An 18905-nucleotide genomic window follows, 5' to 3' on the forward strand; every position below is an offset into this window, starting at 1 on the left:
GTAGATCGGGACGGATCTGCCACTCGTGGGTGAGCGCAAAACGTCTGCTCAACTGGTCTGCCTTCACGTTGTGCGTGCCCGGCAAGTAGGAGGCTCTCAGGATTATATCGTGGGCGATGCACCAGTTCCATAGGCGGATTGCTTCCGCGCATAAGGTACGGGATCGAGCTCCTCCTTGCCTGTTTATGTAAAACATGGTGGAGGTATTGTCTGTACTGATCCCGACGACTTTGCCTTGTATACGGTCTCGAAAGTGTTTGCAGGCGTTGAACACTGCTCTGAGCTCTAAAACATTGATATGCAGAGACTGTTCCGTGGGTGACCACAGTCCTTGAGCCACCTCTTCGCCCATGTGCGCTCCCCACCCTATGAGGGAGGCATCCGTAGTGAGGAAAACCGATATTTGCGGCTGATGGAAGGGTACCCCTGTTAGCAAGTTCCCGGGGTTTACCCACCATTGCAGGGATTCGCGCACCCCAGGTGGGGGCGACACCACCCTGTGAACGGTGTGTACTGCCGGCTTGTATACACTTGCCAGCCAATGTTGCATGCCGCGCATGTGCAACCTGGCGTTCTGTACCACAAACGTAGCCGCTGCCATGTGGCCCAGCAGCTGCAAGCACGTCAAGACCGGCACCGTAGGGCTGAAGGTGATGACCTGCACGAGGGAACCGATGGCTCGAAAGCGAGCCTCTGGAAGGTATACTCTCGCCGAGACTGAGTTTATGCGAGCCCCTATGAACTCTATGTCCTGTGAGGGGTCTATCTTTGATTTTGCCATATTGATAACCAGGCCAAGTGCGGAGAACGTGTTTGCTGTGACGCGTATCATGCGGAGAACCTCCCTTTTCGAGGTCCCTTTGAGCAGGCAGTCGTCCAGATACGGGAAAATAAACACCCCCTGTCTGTGCAGGTAGGCTGACACCACTGCCAAGGTCTTGGTGAAGACTCTGGGGGCCGAGGAAAGGCCAAACGGTAGGACCTTGTATTGGAAGTGTTCGTTGCCCACCATGAACCGGAGAAAACGTCAGTGAGCCGGATGAATGGTTATGTGGAAGTACGCGTCTTGTAGATCGAGGGCTGCGAACCAGTCTCCATCGTCCAGTGCTGTAAGGATGGAGGCAATAGTGATCATCCGAAAACGTTGCTTGCGCAGATACCTGTTGAGGCCACGAAGGTCTAAGATGGGCCTCCAGCCTCCTGTCTTTTTCTCCGTCAGGAAATACCGAGAGTAGAACCCTTTCCCTTGCAGTTGCTCCGGCACCTTTTCCACCGCCCCTATGAACTCTAGGTGGGCCACCTCCTGCCTGAGCCTGGCTACATGGGAGGCCTCCTGGGGGTGGGGCTTGGGCGGGGGTCGCGGCGGCGGGAGCGACTGGAAGGGGATGGCGTACCCCGTGGCTATGATCTCCAGCACCCATTTGTCTGTGGTGATCCTTTGCCACTGGTCGTAGAATGGTCAGAGGCGATGGTGAAAAAGTCGTTTCGGATGATCTTGTGCAATGGTGGTGATGGCGCAGCCCTGGATTTGTATGTCAAACTTGTGGCCTTTGGCCCCGCCCCGAGGACGTACGGCCCTGTTGTGAGCGTCGCCTGGGGGTTCTGTACTGCTGGTGCTGCTGATGCCGCCCTTGCTCGTAACCCCTGTGATACTGGGGGCGCTGTTGCTGGTATTGGTACCGCCTTTGCTGTGGGTAGTACCTTTTCTTTGAGTATGGAGGGGTGTAAATCCCCAGGGTCCTGAGTGTGGCTCTTGAGTCTTTACTGGAATGAAGGACCGAGTCAGTTGATTCAGCAAACAGCTTCTGCAAGTCGAAGGGAAGGTCGATTATCTTCGCCTGCAGATCTCTCGGTATGCCCGAGGTCTGGAGCCAGGACTCCCGTCGCATCACCACTGCAGTTGCTGTGGAACGTGCTGCCGTGTCCGCAACGTCCAAAGCAATCTGAACTTCCATCCTCGCAGCCGCGTAGCCCTCTTGCACTATGGCCTTGAGGACCGGCTTTTTGTCCTCTGGAAGCGAGTCCATGAGGGAAGTTAATCTGGCATAGTTGTCGAAATTATGGTTCGCCAAGTGCGCTGCATAATTTGCCATTCGCAAGGTTAAAGTGGAGGAGGAGTAGACCTTTCTGCCGAACAGCTCTAGCTTCTTGGCATCTTTGTCCATTCCCCCTGTTTTAAATTGAGATGTTTTTAATCTTTGCTGCGAGGACTCCACCACCAAGGAGTTTGGCTGGGGGTGGCTAAACAAGAACTCCATGCCCTTCGCCGGCACGAAGTATTTCTTATCCGCTCTCTTTTGGACAGGCGGAATAGTTGCCGGGGTCTGCCATATGGTAGTGGCGGACTCCAAGATCGCTTCATCAAGCGGGATTGCTACCCTGGAGGAGGCCGGGGAGCTCAAATTTTTAAGGAGCTTATGATGTTTCTCTTGCACTTGTGCTGTCTGGATGCCTTGCGTGAAAGCTACCCTCTTAAACAGCTCCTGAAACTGTTTGAGATCGTCCTTGGGATGGACGTCCCCTAAGGCCGTGGCCTCATCCGGGGAGGAAAACGAGGAACCGCTGGGGTACATTTCTTTGGACCCTTCCGGTTCTTGATGGTGATGGTGCGCCCTCTCGCTGGAGGTTTGCGAGGGAAAATCTCGTGGGTCCACGGCCAGTCCCCCCTGGGATGCTTGAGTCTCCGTCCCCGATCGCAATTGCCCTCGGGGGTACGAGGTAATATGTGGGGATCTCTCCCTGGTAGATTGCCGATGGTGTCCATGCCCCGCGTGGTAGGGACGACCATGGCAGTATAGGCACTGTTCCTGGGAAGGTGACCTTGACCATTCCCTTTGCACGTACCCTGTGTGTCTGGGAGAGGGGGATCGTCGAGACACTGGAGAGAGCGATTTTGCATAATAGTCCAGCGATTCAAATCCCAGGAAGGGCGAGGGTGGTGCCAGCCATGGGGAGGCTGATTGCAGGAAAGGAGAAGGGGGCTCCGGGTAGGCTAGGGGGGGCCCCTGCCTTCTGGTTGGAGTCTGCAACATGAGCGGAGGGCTGTGAGAGAAGAGCTCCACAGCCCTGTCTGGAGAGGGGCTGCAATGCCTCCTCTTGTGTGCATCCTTCCCGCTCCCTTGAGGAGGTAACTCCGCCCCCTGATGGGCGGGGGATCCCGGCCCCGTCGGCACCGTGCTAGGCACGCTCGAGGGCGGTGCCACACGTGCGGAGTCCTTCTGCGCCTGCAGGCTACGTGCCTGCGCGCTCTGCACCGCCGGTTCCCCGGGGATCGGTGCCGCTGCCTGCGGTGCCGCTGGTACCGGCGCTTGCTTAGCCGCCGCCCTGCCTGCGGTGCGGGGCGGCTGGCTGATCATCGGAGGCTGAGCCGCTTCCACGTGGCTCTCCGTGCCGCCGCCGATCAGCTGTTGCTGCGGCTGGGGGCTGCTCGCTCCTCCCGTCCCGCTCACTGTTGCTGCCGGCAGGGATCGGGTTGGAGAAACTTTCCTCCGTTTTTGCGCTGATGGAGTGAGGGAGGCAGCTTTCCTTCTAAGGGCCCCGGAGGGTCCCTCCTGCTGCGGCCGCTCCGGCACGTCTGGCTGGAGGGCCTTGTCAAGAAGCAGCAGTTTAATTCTCATCTCCCTGTCTCTCCGTGCTCTGGTCGTTAACTTTGCACAGAAGGCGCATTTTTTTGTGCCACATGGGACTCCCCCAGGCACCTTATGCATAGACTGTGCCCATCGGACACTGGCATCGCCTCTCGGCAGGACTCACATTTTTTAAAGCCTGAGGAGGACATTGTTGGTGAGTCTTTGAGTTTGTTTGTGGGTACTTAGCACTTCTTTGTGCTGTTTCCCCGTCCGATGGCCTGCCTCCGCAGGAGGGCTGATGGCCCTAGCTCCCGGCCTCCGGCGCTGGTTACTGGGACTGGCTTGAGCTGTCCCTCCGTAGCTTGTTTGTTGTTTGTTATTTTGTAAAAAAAAAAAAAAAAAAAAAACAACCGGTTACTTATGGTATCCTAAGAACTGAAAAACTTTAAAGAGAAAACAAATAAAGTCGTTGAATACGCTATGTGGCTTTAGCCTAGTCGGATTCCGTCTGCAGCCGACGGCGGTTGAGAGGAACTGGCGGGGACCGGATCGCGCACATGGCCAGGAGCGCGCCAGGGAGCGGCGCGTGCCGGCGCATGCGCGGTCCGGCAGAAACTGCTTGGAAGATCCGATCTGCGGCGCCGGCCAAGCCGTCACCTATGGTGGAGCACCCACGGGGACACTCGAAGAACAATATGTATTTCAGCGCTTCATTAGTAAACTTTGAAATGGCCATTTGCATGGCCATTTCGAAGTTTTTGGCTTGTGTAGACACGGCCATTGATACTAAAAGAAAGTAGGACCCTTAGACCATCAGCATCCAAGTCTCTATCTTCCATGCACTGTATAAAGTTTATCTATTTATTCATAAGAATGGCCATACTGGGTCAAACCAAAGGTCCATCTAGCCCAGTATCCTGTCTGCCGACAGTAGCCAATGCCAGGTGCCCCAGAGGAGGTGAACCGAAGACAATGATCACGCGATTTGTCTCATGCCATCCATCTCCCGCCTTCGACAAAAAGCTAGGCACCATACCTTACCTCTTGCTAATAGCCATCTATGGACCTAACCTCCAAATATTTATCGAGCTCTTTTTTAAACTCTGTTAGAGTCCTGGCCTTCACAGCATCCTCTGGTAAGGAGTTCCACAGGTTGACTGTGCACTGTGTGAAGAAAAACTTTCTTTTATTAGTTTTGAACCTGCTACCCATTAATTTCATTTGGTGTCCTCTAGTTCTTATATTATGGGAACAAGTAAATAACTTTTCTGTATTCAAGCTCTGCCATTTGGGAGATGTGAATGGGGGCAACAAGATAATTTCAGGATGGAGTACATTTAATCTCTCATCACCAATAAATATTTTCAACATGTGTTCAGATCCTGCTAGATAGAATATTTTATAAATAGAAGCAGCAGCACATTTCTTGGTCTACAGACCATAAAAGATACTAGGTCCTAAAATATTGTTTCTTTATTCCAGAACCAGTATACTTATAGTCAGTTTTACTAAGCTTGTAGCTACGTGGTGTTTGATGTAATTCACACTCATTCTTATTCACAATTTTTCAACATGTGCTTTCCCTGGCTTGCTATCAACGTTTTTCATATGCCATCAGGACGGCTGACAATCATCATCATCTGATGAAATTCCAGCAGTCACAGTCAAACTCAATCTCTACCTGCAAATTAATTGTGTTGAAAATGTCTTTGTTGACACATCTTTTGTTCCATCTGTTCTGCATGCTAAATTCTGTCATTAACTTTTTTTTAGCGTGTTTACACTTTTCCTTGAATAGGGAATGCAACCAGGTTTTGGTACTAAAAATAACAGAGCTAGTATTATAGAGAAAAATATGGTTTAAAAAGGTGATTACGTACTCTGAGCTGAATTATAGGTGCAGCTACACTTTTATAACTTAGTAATGGTTCAGGCTCACTGGATTCTTTCTAAGTTGGGCTCAGAGACCAATCTGTATCTTTGAACTGGTGGGAACTAAAAAAGGAAACAATATGTAAATGGCAATACAGTATTTCCTCTTTTTGAGGAAAAAAATCAAAAACAACTGGGACACACAAGAAGAATTTAACTCATCGGCTGCAGAACAATGACACCAATATTAGAGGAATTGGCTAGGATCATTCCAAGGATACCTGCTAAAAGTGAAGCAGTCACGATCTATTCAGAACACAATCTCCTCCCACCCCCTTTTTTATGGCTAATAAAGAAAGACAGAAGATGAGTTTCAGGATAAGGTAGTGGTCTGTAACTCAAGACACCTTAGTACATTTTTCAGTTCTGCCACAGGCCTTCCATATCACCTTTGGCAAGCTGTTCAATATCGCTGTTCCTCAGCTTCCTATCTGTAAAATGGAAAGAATTATTAATTTCTTCCTCCTTTGTCTGTCTCACATTTGGGCCAGGAGTGTCAGTTAATGCCTTATAGTGGGCCTAACACAATAGGTGCTACTGTGATACATATAATTGACACATTAAAATATAGCACCCACTGGGACCAGTCCTATTCAACAGATTCATAAATGAGCTAGAAAACGATACTTAGATCACAAGAGAGAAAGCAACACGCCACATGTAATTCAGATGGGTCAGAGTAATAGTATAATATCTAAAACAAAAATTACAACAATTTGTACCACATCTATACTGCTTCGTAGGGTAGATCCATTGTATTCATAACTCATGACTGTTATTTTTCTTCACAATATCAGAGACAAATATGGTAACACATGATCAAATATACAAAGAGGAGGCCAACCAGACTGATACAAGTCAGAAATTTTTCCTGCTGGACTGTAATACGCTGTCTTCCAAAAGTGCCAAAGCCAACAGTGCCAGCACTTTAGAGGGAATGAACAGAACAGGTAATCATCAAGAGATCCATCCCATTGTCCATTCCCAACTTCTGGCAAACAGAAGCTAGAAACACTATCCCTGCCTATCGGATTCCCTCTACTGTTTATGTCCATCTGTGGAATGAATTTTATGTCTACCAATATGGAGAATGAATTTGTGAATTCCATATGAGGCTAAGAGTCTTGAATAAGTCTTGAATGCAGCTGTTGCTTTCCCTATCCTGGCACTGATATCCTTGTCTGTTCCTCCGTCTCTGCCCATAATACTCCCCAGGTAAGTGAACTGCTCCACATCTTCCATGTCATCCCTTCCCAGTGTGACTGTGTTGTTATTAGACCAGTGGATCCTCGTTGTCTTGGTCTTTCCCTTGTTAATGCTAAGTCCAGTCATTGCTGGCAGTTTTGTCTAGTGTTGTGACTTCTCCTCCATGCTTTCATGTGGGTGTGAAAGGAGGGTGACATTGTCAGCAAAATCAATGTACTCTAGATATCTGAAAAGTGTCCACTGAATGCCCTGTTGATGACCATCTGTTGTTGTGCTCATAATCCAGTCCACTATGATCAAGAACACAAAAGGTGATAATAGGCATGCACTCCTGAGAGTATGCAGAAAGATTCTGCCAAGACGCCATTGTGGACAACTTGGCATGTCGAGGGTTTATATGTTGAAGGGATCAGGTTAATAATTTTGGATGGGATGTCATGGTGTTGAAGCAGGTTCCACAAAGTGTCTCTATCCCACAAAGTGACAATTTGTCCCATATGGAGTTTACAAATAATATCTGTGAAGACGAAACTGTGGATCTTCAACACAAATTTGAAAAGTGTGTTCTTGTATGGATGCAAGACCTGGCGTACTAAAAGGTCTTCCCATCACAAGCTACAGACACCCAAAAACAGATGCCTGAGGTATATCCTTCACATCAAACAGCAAGACTTTTTCACAAATGAGGAGCTTTGGAAAAGAGCAGGACATGAATCACTTGACATTCAATCAAGATAGTGGAGAAAGCTAGGCCACATTCACAGAAAACCATCATCCAGCATAGTCCATCAAGCTCTCAAATGGAACCCTGAAGAAAAATGCAAAAAAGGAAGACCTTGGACAATGTGGAGAAGATCTGAGATTGAAGAACAACAACTGGGGTACTCCTGGAGTCAGCTAGAAGTTTTGTCTTGAGACAGAGGGAGGTGGAGCACACTTGTAGATGATCTACACCCCACTTGGAGTACAAGGTGTAAGTCAAGTAAGTCCACCAATATGGAGGTGCTGTATCACACATCACCTCCATATTGGTGCACATAAAATTATTCCACACATGGCTAGTGTGTGGTGGTGTGGTGGAAGCGGGGCCAAGGAGTTGACATACCTTGATTCAAACTTTAGCGCTGTTCTCACAGTGGGAAATCATCAGGAGAAACACTCCTATTGACTTCCCTGATTCCTCACAACTGCTAAATCAAACCACAGAAAACAGATCTCTGGAGCGTCGGTCCATGCATAAGTATAGACATGCCCTCAGTTACCAATCCACGAGAGCTTACCTTCCTTAAGAGCCTCTGGTGAGGGTCCTGGTCAAAGGCTTTCTACAAATCTAAGCATACTATACTCACTGGATCCCATTGCCTACAGGCTGTTGACCTCTTCAAAGGATTATAGTAGATTGGCACAGCATGATTTCCCATTACTTTACAAAGCCCATGTTGACTCTTCCCCCAAAACTATGTTCATCTCTGCGTCTGACAGTTCTGTTTCTTACAATAATTTCAACCAGTGTGCCCACTATTGAAGTTAGACTTACCAACTTGTAATTTCCAGGATCACCTTTGAGCCTTTTGTTGACCTCACATTAGCTAACCTCCTGTTATCTGATACAGAAGATGATTTTAATAATAGATTACATACCACAATTCATAATTCTTCAGTTCCACATTTGAGATCTTTCAAAACTCTTAGGTGAATACCTCCTGGTCCTGGTGACTTATTGTTTAATTTATCAATTTATTCCAAAACCTCCTGTAATAACACCACAATCTGGGACAGTCCTCATATTTCTCACCTAAAAAGAATGGCTCAGATTCAGGAATTTCCCTCACTTCCTTAGCTGTGAAGACTAATGAAGGTAAATGCAAATAATTAATTTAATTTCTTCACAATGGCCTTATCATTATCATTTTTGAGTGCTCCCTTAGCATCTTACTTTCCAGTAGCTCCACTGGTTTGTTTTGCAGACATCCTGCTTTTAATGTACTTAAAAACAAAACAAAAACAAAAACAAAAAGCAAAAAAAACCCAAAACTTAAAAATTGCTGTTACTTTTTGAGGAGGTTTGTTTGGTGTGTTGTTTTTTTTTTTGGTATTCCTAATTATACTGTTAAACTTCATTTGCCAGGAATTTATACTCCTTTCTATTTTCCACAATAGGATTTAACTTCCACTTTTTAAAGAATGCCTTTTTGCCTCTTACTACTACTTTTACTCTGCTTAGCCACAGGGACAATTTTTGCATTCTCTTACTCCTTTTTTAGTCTGGGATATACATTTAAGTTGAGCCTCTACTCCAGTGTCTTGAAAAAATTTCCATGCAGCTAGTGGGGATTTTACTTTTGGCACTGTATCTTTGAATTTAGTTTAACTTCCTCATTTTGTGTATCTCCCTTTTCTGAAATTAAATGCTACGAAGGAGGACTGCTGTGGTATTCCACATTATGGTCAAGTGGTTCAGCTATATTCACCTCTTACGACTAAATCAAGAACTGCCTCTCCCTAGTGGATTTTAGATCTGCTCCAAGAAGCAGTCATTTAAAGTGTCCAAAAACTTTGTGTCTGTGTTCTGTCCTGAGGTGACATATACATGGCCAGTATGGAGATAGCTGAAATCTCCATTATCATCAAGGGTTGTTTTGTTTTGGTTTGGTTTTGAGTTTAACAGCCTCTCTAATCTTCCTGAGCATTTCACACTCACTATCACCATCCTGACTGGGTGATCAGAAATATATCCCTAATGCCATGTTCTTATTATTTAAGCCTGGAATTACTATTTAGAGAGATTCCACAGTGTAGTTTGCTTCATTTAAATCTATATAACTACAGCCTGGGGTAATATTCATAAGAAGCTATAACGTGAAGTCTAATTTTTAAATAAAATCAAGAAATGTTGTTCATCATTGTCAACAATGTAATGCAGCTGCAAAAAAGGCTACTATCATTCTGGAGTAGATTAACAGGAGAGTAGCATGTTAGACTTGGAAAGTAATTCTACTTTATTCAGTACTGGTGAGGCCTCAGCTGAAGTAATGTCCAATTTTGGATGCCATACTTTAGGAAAGACAGACAAAATGTAAGGAATCCACAGAAAAGCATCAAAAAGGATAAAAGATTAAGAGAACCTATGAGGAAAGATCAAACAATGGGCATATGAAGTCTTGAGGGAAAAAATACAGAAGGGACTTAAACAGTTTTCAAATATGTCAAAGGCTCTTATAAACAGGATGCTAGAAATCCAGCTCCTGCCTGAGCATTTGAGAGAGGCCAGGGTCTCCACAGAACAAACACTGATCTCCATGTAGGCAGTAACTTGGTCAGGGAGGTACAAGAGATGCAGCAGCTGGCTTTCTCTTTTTTTAGCCTTCTTTGCCATGTGGCACTGTGTGTGGCAGAAGCAGCTACAGAGTCCCAGTGACTAAGGAGAAATCGAGCCCTCCCTGCCAATAGTGCCAGACTCTGGCAGCCTGAGGATTTTAAGTCTCCCCTGTCCTTTTTTTATTCCATCTTGCTCATAATTGTTCTGCAGCAGGCAGGAACTGGAACACACAGATGAAATCCTGTAATTTCTCAGAGGTGAGCCTTAACCCCCTCCACCCCCGCCACCGCTGAATGACAGGTTTGGTCTGCCTCCAACACCGCATACAAGAGAGTACTGACTGCTCTCTTAGGAGAGACATTAGCCTGTCAAACGCAGTACCCAGACCACAGCCATGACCAATATCTAGTACTTCAGTAGAATGGGCATATGTGTGGGTGAGGAGGTACATTCCATCCAGTCAAGCATGGAATGTCATATCTGGTTACAGCAGGGCAGGTAAAGGCAAGAAAGGGAGAGAATTCCATCTTAACCCCCCCAGTGATCAGCCCTGAATCATATTTAATTACCTGTATCCTTCCCTGAATACCAACAGACTTTATCAATAGTAATAAAATTATCATCCCTTTCCAAAATCAAAGTGCAGTAACACAGGAATATAGGAACTGCCCAACTAAACCAGAGCCATGGTGCATCCAACCAAGAAGAGGGTCTCTGACATGAGCCAACATCCAGATACTTCAGAGAAATGGTTCTCAACCTGGGAAACATATACCTCTGAAGGTATGCAGAGGTCTTCTGGGGAATACATCAGCTTTTCTAGGTATTTGTCTAGTTTACAACAGGCTACCTAAGAAGCTCTAGCAAAGTCAGGACAAATCAGGGCTGTCAAGCAGTTAAAAAATTAATTGTAATGAATGATTAAGAACAATACAATCTCTTTAATTTAAATATTTGGGATATTTTCCACCTTTTCAAATATTGATTTCAGTTACAACACAGAATACAAAGCACGCAGTGCTCACTTTATATTTTTGATTACAAATATTTGTACTGTAAAATAAAATAAAATTTTTCAAAGCTTCTAGTACAAATACTGTATTGTACTCTATCATGAAAGTTGAACTTATGAATGTAAAACTATGCACAAAACTGCATTAAAAATAAACTATCAAATTTTTAGTGCCTACAAATACACTCAATGTGATTTCTTGTTTTGCCAATCACTCACACGGACAAGTCTGTTTACATTAATGGGCGTGAATGCTGCCTGCTTCTTGTGTACAACGTCACCTGAAAGTGAGAACAAGTGTTCACATGGCACTGTTGTAGATGTTGTTGCAAGATATTTACATGTGAGATGTGCTAAAAATTCATATGTCCCTCTTCATGCTTCAACCACCATTACAGAAGACAAATGTCCAGACTGATTACAGGTTCTGCTCAAAAACAATGTAAGCAGAGAGGACCAACGCATGTTTATTTTCATAATCTGAGTTAGATGCCACCCTCAGAAGGTTGATTTTCTTTTTTAGTGGTTTGGATTCTGTAATTTTCATATCAGAGAGTTGCGCTTTTAAGACTTCTAAAAATATGTGCCACACTTTGTCCCTTTCTAATTTTGGAAGACACTTCAGATTCTTAAATGAGTGCTTTAGCTATCTAAAGAAATGTCAGATTGGAGCCTTCTTTGTGTTTTGTCAAATCTGCATAGAAAGTGTTCTTAAAACTAACATATGCTGAGACTATAACATGTAATAAATGGCAGAATGTGCATAAAACAGAGCCAGAGACATACAGCTCTCCTCTCAGGAGTTCAGTCACAAATTTAACACATTATTTTCAACCAGCATCATCAGCATGGAAACATGTCCTCTGGAATTACATTCAAAGTATGAAGGGGTATACAAAATGTTAGCGTATCTGACACAGAGATACCTTGCTGAATTGGCTGCAAAAGTCCAACCAGTTCTCACTTCCAGGTGACACTGTAAATAGAAGAAGGCAGCACTATCACCCATAAATATAAACAACTTGTTTCTCTTTGTGATTGGCTGGACAAAAAGTAAGACTGTGTGGACTTGTAGCTCTAAAGTTTTGCATTGTTTTGTGGTGCAGATATGTAACACAAATACAGGTGTGGGTTTTTTTTTAGTTGAACTTTCATGATAAAGATTGCATGACAGTATTTATGAGGTGAATTAATATATTGTTTTATCATTTTAAAGTGCAAATATTTACAATAAAAGTAATATGAAGTGAGCACAATATGCTTGCTAACCGCAATTAATTGACAGACCTAGTACAAATGAAATTTAATGCAAACAATGACTTGTTTATCCTGTCCTCTATATTACACACTGAAATGTAAGTATAATATTTATATTCCATCTGATTTATAATTATATTTAAAAATGACAAAGGAAGTAAATTTTCCAGTAGCAGTGTGCTGTGGCATGTTTTAAATGAGGTGAGACTTGAGGGAACACAAGACAAATCAGCATCCTAAAAGGGGTACTGTGCTCTGGGAAGGATTAGAGCTGCTGCTTTAGAGGAAGATGCAGGAATTTCCAAAGCAGGCGCATGTAGAGTAATCTGCGTTTACTGTCTTCTTGGAGAGAGCTCATTCTAATAACATTTGGTTTAAACCAGGGATGGCCAACATGTGGCCCACAGGCCAGAATCCAGCCCGCAAAGCCTTTTTAACTGGCCCACGAAGCTGGCAGTGGCGCCATTTTATCCAAGCTGCAGCAGGGCATGGAGTCAGCAACCTGCAGCTCCAGAGCTGCATGTGGCTCTTTAAGAAGCCATCTGTGGCTCCAGATGCTTCCACTGCAGACGCCTCCTCTGGCTCCCTCCCTGGCCATGCTGAAATATTGGAACAAAATTTAATTGATTTAATGGTCAGTAGGGTAACGGAATGGATCCGGCCATTAGATCAGTTAAATTTAGTTCCATTATTTCAGTGCGGCAGAACAGGGAGCTGCCTATGCTGCAGGTGGGGGAAATGAGTCAGAGAGCGGGGTGGAGCCATGCAGCTGTGCTGAGGAGGAGGCGGCGGATGCCATCGAAGAGCAGCAGTGGGGGGAAGCAGTGGCAGCGCATGGAGCTTGTCGCCTGAGGTAGGATAATCCTGGGTTTTGGGCTGAGAAGGGTTATGCCTGAGGGCGGGGGGAAGTTTGTGGCTGAGAGGCGTTAAGCCTGGGGATGGAAGAGTAGGTTTAGTGCTGAGAGGGGTTAAGACTGAGAGATGGGCGGGCAGTTTCAGGTGAAGTGGGGTTAAGCCTGGGGGTGGGAGGGGGTCAGGTTTGGGGCTACTTTGTGTTCAGCCTCTGGAACATGTAAAATATTGCCATGTGGCCCCCAGTGCAAAAAGGCCACCACTGATTTAAACCATGAAGAATGAGGTTTTATTTCCCTTCCACAATTTCTGTTGACTATCAGAACTTGGCCTGTGACATCTCATGGCATTTGGCAATGAATTATGAGCTGATTATTCTATTAAATAAAAAATACAGCATGACGCATGAACGCAAAACCAAAAATATCATCAACTGACCCCTCTTTCTTGAAATGCAAGACAAGGTAAAAAGGAAAGACCGGTCAAGGTTTCAGTCAGTGTAATTCTGAACATCTAAAGTTCTCTCTAGTCTGCAGAGGACATTACACTAGGCCAGGGGTCTACAAGGGAAATAGTGAGAAGAGCCATTTTTTCAAATTCAGTTATAAAATCAGAAGTTCAAGAGCCATAATGCACGTGAATACGAGACAGTCCTCAACAAAGAACATCAAATTGTACTTTTTGTAACCCCTATTTTAAGAACTGCACGCACACAATAATTTGTACCAGTTAGAAAGTTTAAGTTACTTTCATCCCTGGATTGGACAGCAGGTGAGGACAAGGAAAACAATGCACCAAGGGATAGGCTCTTAAGCAGGAAGGAGCAATGTTCCCATTAATCCTCCATGCCTCCCCCCCACATTCCCAGGCTCTATCCTCCTTGACCCCCAAACCTGTTCTCCATCTCCAGGGTTTACTTGCCTCATCCCTCAGCCCCCAAATCCACCCTCCCTATTCCCAAGTTTTACCCCTGTCATGCAAACCCACCCCACCACCTCAGGCTTAAACCCTCTCAACCCCAAACCTGTCTCATCATCCCCAGGATTAACCTGCATTAGCACCAAACCAGACCCTGGGATTGACCCATCCGTGGTGCTGGCTGGGGAGTCACATGTGCCCAGAGGAAGGGAGGAAGACCGGCGCGGAGATGTTCCGCCGGCAAGGGTGAGCCGAGCCACGCCCACTGGAGAGGTGTGGCTGCTCGGGTAGCGGGGTGAGTGAGCGGTTCTCTGTGGCTCCCTGCCCTGCACATACCAAAATAATGGAACTAAATTCAGTCGGTTTAATGGCCGGATTCCTCGTGCCCCCTCTGCCGGCCGTTAAACCAATTAAATTCAGTTCTACTGTTTCAGCAGCAGCAAGGCAAGGAGTCACAGAGGAGTCAGCAGCATTTGTCCGGAGCCACAACTGACTCCTTAAAGAGCGGCAGGTTGCTGTACCCTGTACTAGGCTTTGCAGTCTCTCTTTATATACAATTGCCACTATACCAGTAACCAACTCTATGATCTGTCTGTCTTGTAAATACCATAAAACAAATTCCCTGGCAGTACTTTTTAAATCAATTTCTAGCCAAAGCCAGGAAGAAAAAAAGATGCATTAAAAAGACAGTTAACTTTTGTATCACCCACATGTAAGATTTCCACTGGAGTTTGGGTAAACATTTGGGTTGGTTGTTATCCAGATGCTGCAATTCTATGCTTACCTTACAAACCATTAAGGTCTTTGCCCCAAGTCGAGCAGCCTGGATGCACTGATTGGCTCCTTTCCCTCCAAAACCAATGAAAAATTTATGTCCGTGGACAGTTTCTCCAGCTTTTGGCAGGCGAGTGGTAAGGCTATTGCAATTAAAAAAAATATTAGTGATAGATCAAGAATCTTCCAAATAAGAGTTACTGATATAATTCAAAGTGGCTATGATTTTCAAGTGGAGGCAACAATAGGAGGCAGTAATGAGTTAGCTTTTCATTCCATAAATCACAAAAACTGAAGATAACAGACCTACTAGGTTATCCAGTACTAGGGTTACCATATTTGAACTTTCAAAAAAGAGGGACACCCCTGAGAGGGAGCACAGCTGTATCAGTATCTAGCAACTCACGGTGTATTAATGTACAATACATTCCCTCTCAGATGTGTCTCTATTTTTCTGAAAGTTCAAATACAGTAACTCTACCCAGTACCAGTGCAAGATTGTTCCCTTTTGTGCTTTACAAATGCTTTGTCCAATGTAGTTTTAGCTCCTCTTTTGCTTAGTGGTTCTATCTTTTGGTCACTAGTTTTTTCAGCACTTAGCACAATGAGATTCTGTGGCACACAAATGGGATCCCTCGGAGCTACATATGAACAAATTAAAACAATAGATTTCACCATTAGCCTTAGACAGTTGAAGATCATTAACGCCTGACCACTCTTAGCTGTCACTCAGACATGCTGCACATATTTCTCTTTTTTAATCTTTCTTTGTAAATTAGATCTCCCAGCTGCCAAATCAATTTGTTCTTCTCTGAACTCTCTCTGGCTACACATACATCTTCATGGGCTGGGTGCCCAGAACTGAGTGTTTATCTACAGCGTTGACAAAACCCATGGAATGTCCAGATTCCCAAACACTTTTGTCGACAGCTGTACCGTGCTCACCTCAAGGGAGAATGCCTCTGTTGACAGAGATCTGTTGACAAAACGCAGGTCTAGATGTTCCGGGGGGGACTTCTGTTGACAGATAAGGCCTCCAGGTAGCCGTGCAGGCTCCTCGGGGGACACCCTGTCTACAGGAAGCAGCCTTCTATGGTCCCTGCCTCCGGCCCTTCTTAAAGCTGCAGGGAGCCAGGGAAACTCTGTTCCAGGAAGCTGAGAGTACAGGAGTAGCAGAGCTACAGGCTGCAGTCCCCCAAACCCTCACAGCCACACCATCAGTGAGAACTTTGCAGATAGCTAAGGAGCAGGCAGCCCAAGACCCCTCTGGGACCTCAAGGGACCAGCCTGAGGGGTCCCAGGAGTCTCCCTGGGGCAGCAAGAGGTGGGCACTATCCTGGGCCAGGGTCGAGGTTCAGGCCCTGCTGGATCTGTGGGAGGAGGAGGAGACCCTCCAAGACCCCAAAGTGAGGTACCACACTGCCTCAATATATGGTCAGATAGCTACTGCCCTGTCTGAAAGGCGACACCTCTCCTCCCACCCCCATGAATCATGGAGCAGGTGTAGGCCAAGGTTAAGGAGCTTTGCCTGGGATACTGCCCGACACGCTGGGGCAGGACCTGCCACCTACCCCTATTACATTGAGCTCCATACCATCCTGGGGGTATGGGACACATCCTTGTCACACCACAGTGTGGACCTGGTGTTCGAGCCCCCCCCCCCACAGAAGGAACACCATCAGGAGGAAGACGAGACCTCCGAGCCCCAGTCCCTGCTGGAGCTGGAGCCAGACACTGAGTCAGAGGCCAGTAGCAGCCTGCCCATTGTCCTGGATCTGGTCCCAGCTGGCCAGGCCACGTTCAGGGCATCGTCGGAGATGGGCAAGTGTCCCTCTGGCAAGTACCCCAAGCATCACACACCCCAGGGCATGGAAGGTGGGTGCAAATGGTGTGTGCTGTGAGCATGGCTGGGCTGGCTCAGGCAGGACCTCACACTGCCGGCCTGGCACGTGGAACCATGTGAATGGTAGTAAATGCCACCCGGACCCAGCAGACAGCATCTTGCTGCCAGCCTCACGGGAGACTGGGTGAGCCCCAGGCCCGGGGCGGGGGGGGCAGGGAACCTCTGAGCACCTGCCATGGCTGGAAGCAGGCTAGCCACAATGGTGCCAGCCCAACTCCAGACACACTAAAGTGTGCGACACCTGGCACACAGCCCTGCCTTCAGGAGTGGGTGCTGCCTTGGGCCTGCAGGCAGCACTGCAGCCTGGGAAGGCCAGGCTGCTCCCAGCTCACCTGCCACCTATGAGGGGACCCCTCCATGGCTAGACACCGCCCCCACCACCTGCTAGCCTGGTGAGCATGGAGTGGGGGCACAAAAAGCTCATCACTTGTTGGATGAAATTTTCCTTTGCATTTTACCTAGCTGACTGAAGACTGGCTTTGACAAGCTCAAAAAGATGGTTGGCTTGTGGCAAAAAGATTCTCAGAAGAGAAGATACAAGGAAGCAGGGAAAGGGGAAGTTTCAGAGCATTTCCAAGAATGCAGTGGAGCCTTCTTCAAGGAGGAGCAGAATATTGTGGCTATTCATAATTACACAGCATTAAAGCATGTTCAGTCAAGTACACCTCACATCTGTGAGGGGTGGCACAATCTGAGAAGTCCCGCTGCAGTGCGGATGAGGAGAGGCAGAGAAGAAAAGAGAGGCAAAAACTGTCCCACGCCCCTCTAACAGCTACCAACACCTGCCCCTTCTGTGATAAGATCTGCCGTTCCAAAATTGGGCTGGCAAGCCATCAATGTACTCACAAATAGGAGGGTGACATTAAGACGTCCTGTTGTTATCCAGTGACTGCCAAGATATCGCACAATATCCCTAATCCTTAAATCCTGAAGAAAGCAGAACAGGATAATTCCTGTACTAGTGGATCACTCATAAGTACCCCTTGCATGTAAACTGCCTGCAATAAGTTTCTCTTTGAGTGTTACTATGTTTGTTTGGCATACGATTCCAAAGAGTTAATGCCTGCAGGAGCTTAAGATGTGTTTTCTGGGAAGCAGGAAATAACTTTTGATGGTCCTATTTATCAATACTTAAAAGACTTGAAAGTTTCACCTCTGACCATGCTGAATTTAACCTTTGGGTTGTAAGGATATGAAGGCTAGAGGTGATGGGGTAGAAAAATGAAACAGAGAACTTTGTGATGGATAAAAAGACGTGCATGTAATATGAATCAGCCTGAACTCAAGACCTCAAAGGTTGGAATGTCTGGGCTAAAGTGGACCTACTTAAACCTTTAGGCAACACTCAGATACATGTAGTCAACTTTTTAGTATGTTAAATGCCTTTATTATGTTGTGCTCCTATTGCTATGATTAAGCAATGCCCTGTTTTGACAAGACTTTGTGCTCCGTGTTTACACTGGTCACAGTCCAAAAAAGGTAGCTGTGCAGATAGCCATCCCTGTTGGGCATGCTCAGCAACCATGGTTGGTACACAGGATACTGGAGTCTGTCTAAGTGTGGGAGAATAATGGGATTCATCTGGAAAGAAATAAAGGAACTGGGCTGCAGATGGACTCAGAGATCACAGAGGAATCAAAGATGTAGCTAGTCCTGAACCATGACATCTGTTTTCAAGGACATGGGAGTGGAAAGATGTAGGAGTGGAAGGGTTCCAGCTATCTTAAACAAAAATATATTGTTTTAAATCAAATCAATGGATGGATTATGAAGTGTTGAAATAAAGTCAGCATTTATAAATGATTACCACCCAGAGCCATGTGACATTCTGCAGCATTTTCCTATCCTGAGGAGAGAGGTAACTGCAACACCTCAAATACCACCATGTAATAAATGAGGGTGTATGCTGATTTGTAATGGCAACCATTACAGTCGACTGCTACTTGCACTAATTCATGTGTCATCAGAACAATGCCTCATTGAGAACCAAAAGATTGATGGCTCTGGATCTAAGCATATCTGTCTTTTGCAGCTTATAAAAGACACCCGTTGTGACAACATTGTAAGCAAATGCTGAACCTTCTAAAGCTACATGTCATTTCGTAATGACTAGTCAGTCATTCCACTCAACTTTGAAATTAAATTAAGAAAGCATGTATCCAC

General features: G+C 45.9%; 1 protein-coding gene across 3 annotated transcripts in view; it reads right to left on the bottom strand.

The window, feature by feature from the left end:
* Positions 1 to 18905, bottom strand: part of RBKS (ribokinase) — a 105767-nt gene that overhangs the window by 58036 nt on the left and 28826 nt on the right. Inside the window, exons 2-3 of one of the 3 annotated variants that reach the window (XM_074989813.1) lie at positions 15785 to 15960; positions 14850 to 14982 (exon numbers count right to left, since the gene is read on the bottom strand). In XM_074989813.1, the coding sequence (XP_074845914.1) occupies positions 14850 to 14861 (12 nt within the window). In that variant the 5' untranslated portion in view covers positions 14862 to 14982; positions 15785 to 15960. The remainder of the gene's footprint in view (positions 1 to 14849; positions 14983 to 15784; positions 15961 to 18905) is intronic. The other 2 variants (XM_074989815.1, XM_074989812.1) reach the window with 2 other exon arrangements.

Source organism: Carettochelys insculpta, chromosome 3 (genome assembly GCF_033958435.1).
Source record: "Carettochelys insculpta isolate YL-2023 chromosome 3, ASM3395843v1, whole genome shotgun sequence".
Taxonomy (NCBI): domain Eukaryota; kingdom Metazoa; phylum Chordata; order Testudines; family Carettochelyidae; genus Carettochelys; species Carettochelys insculpta.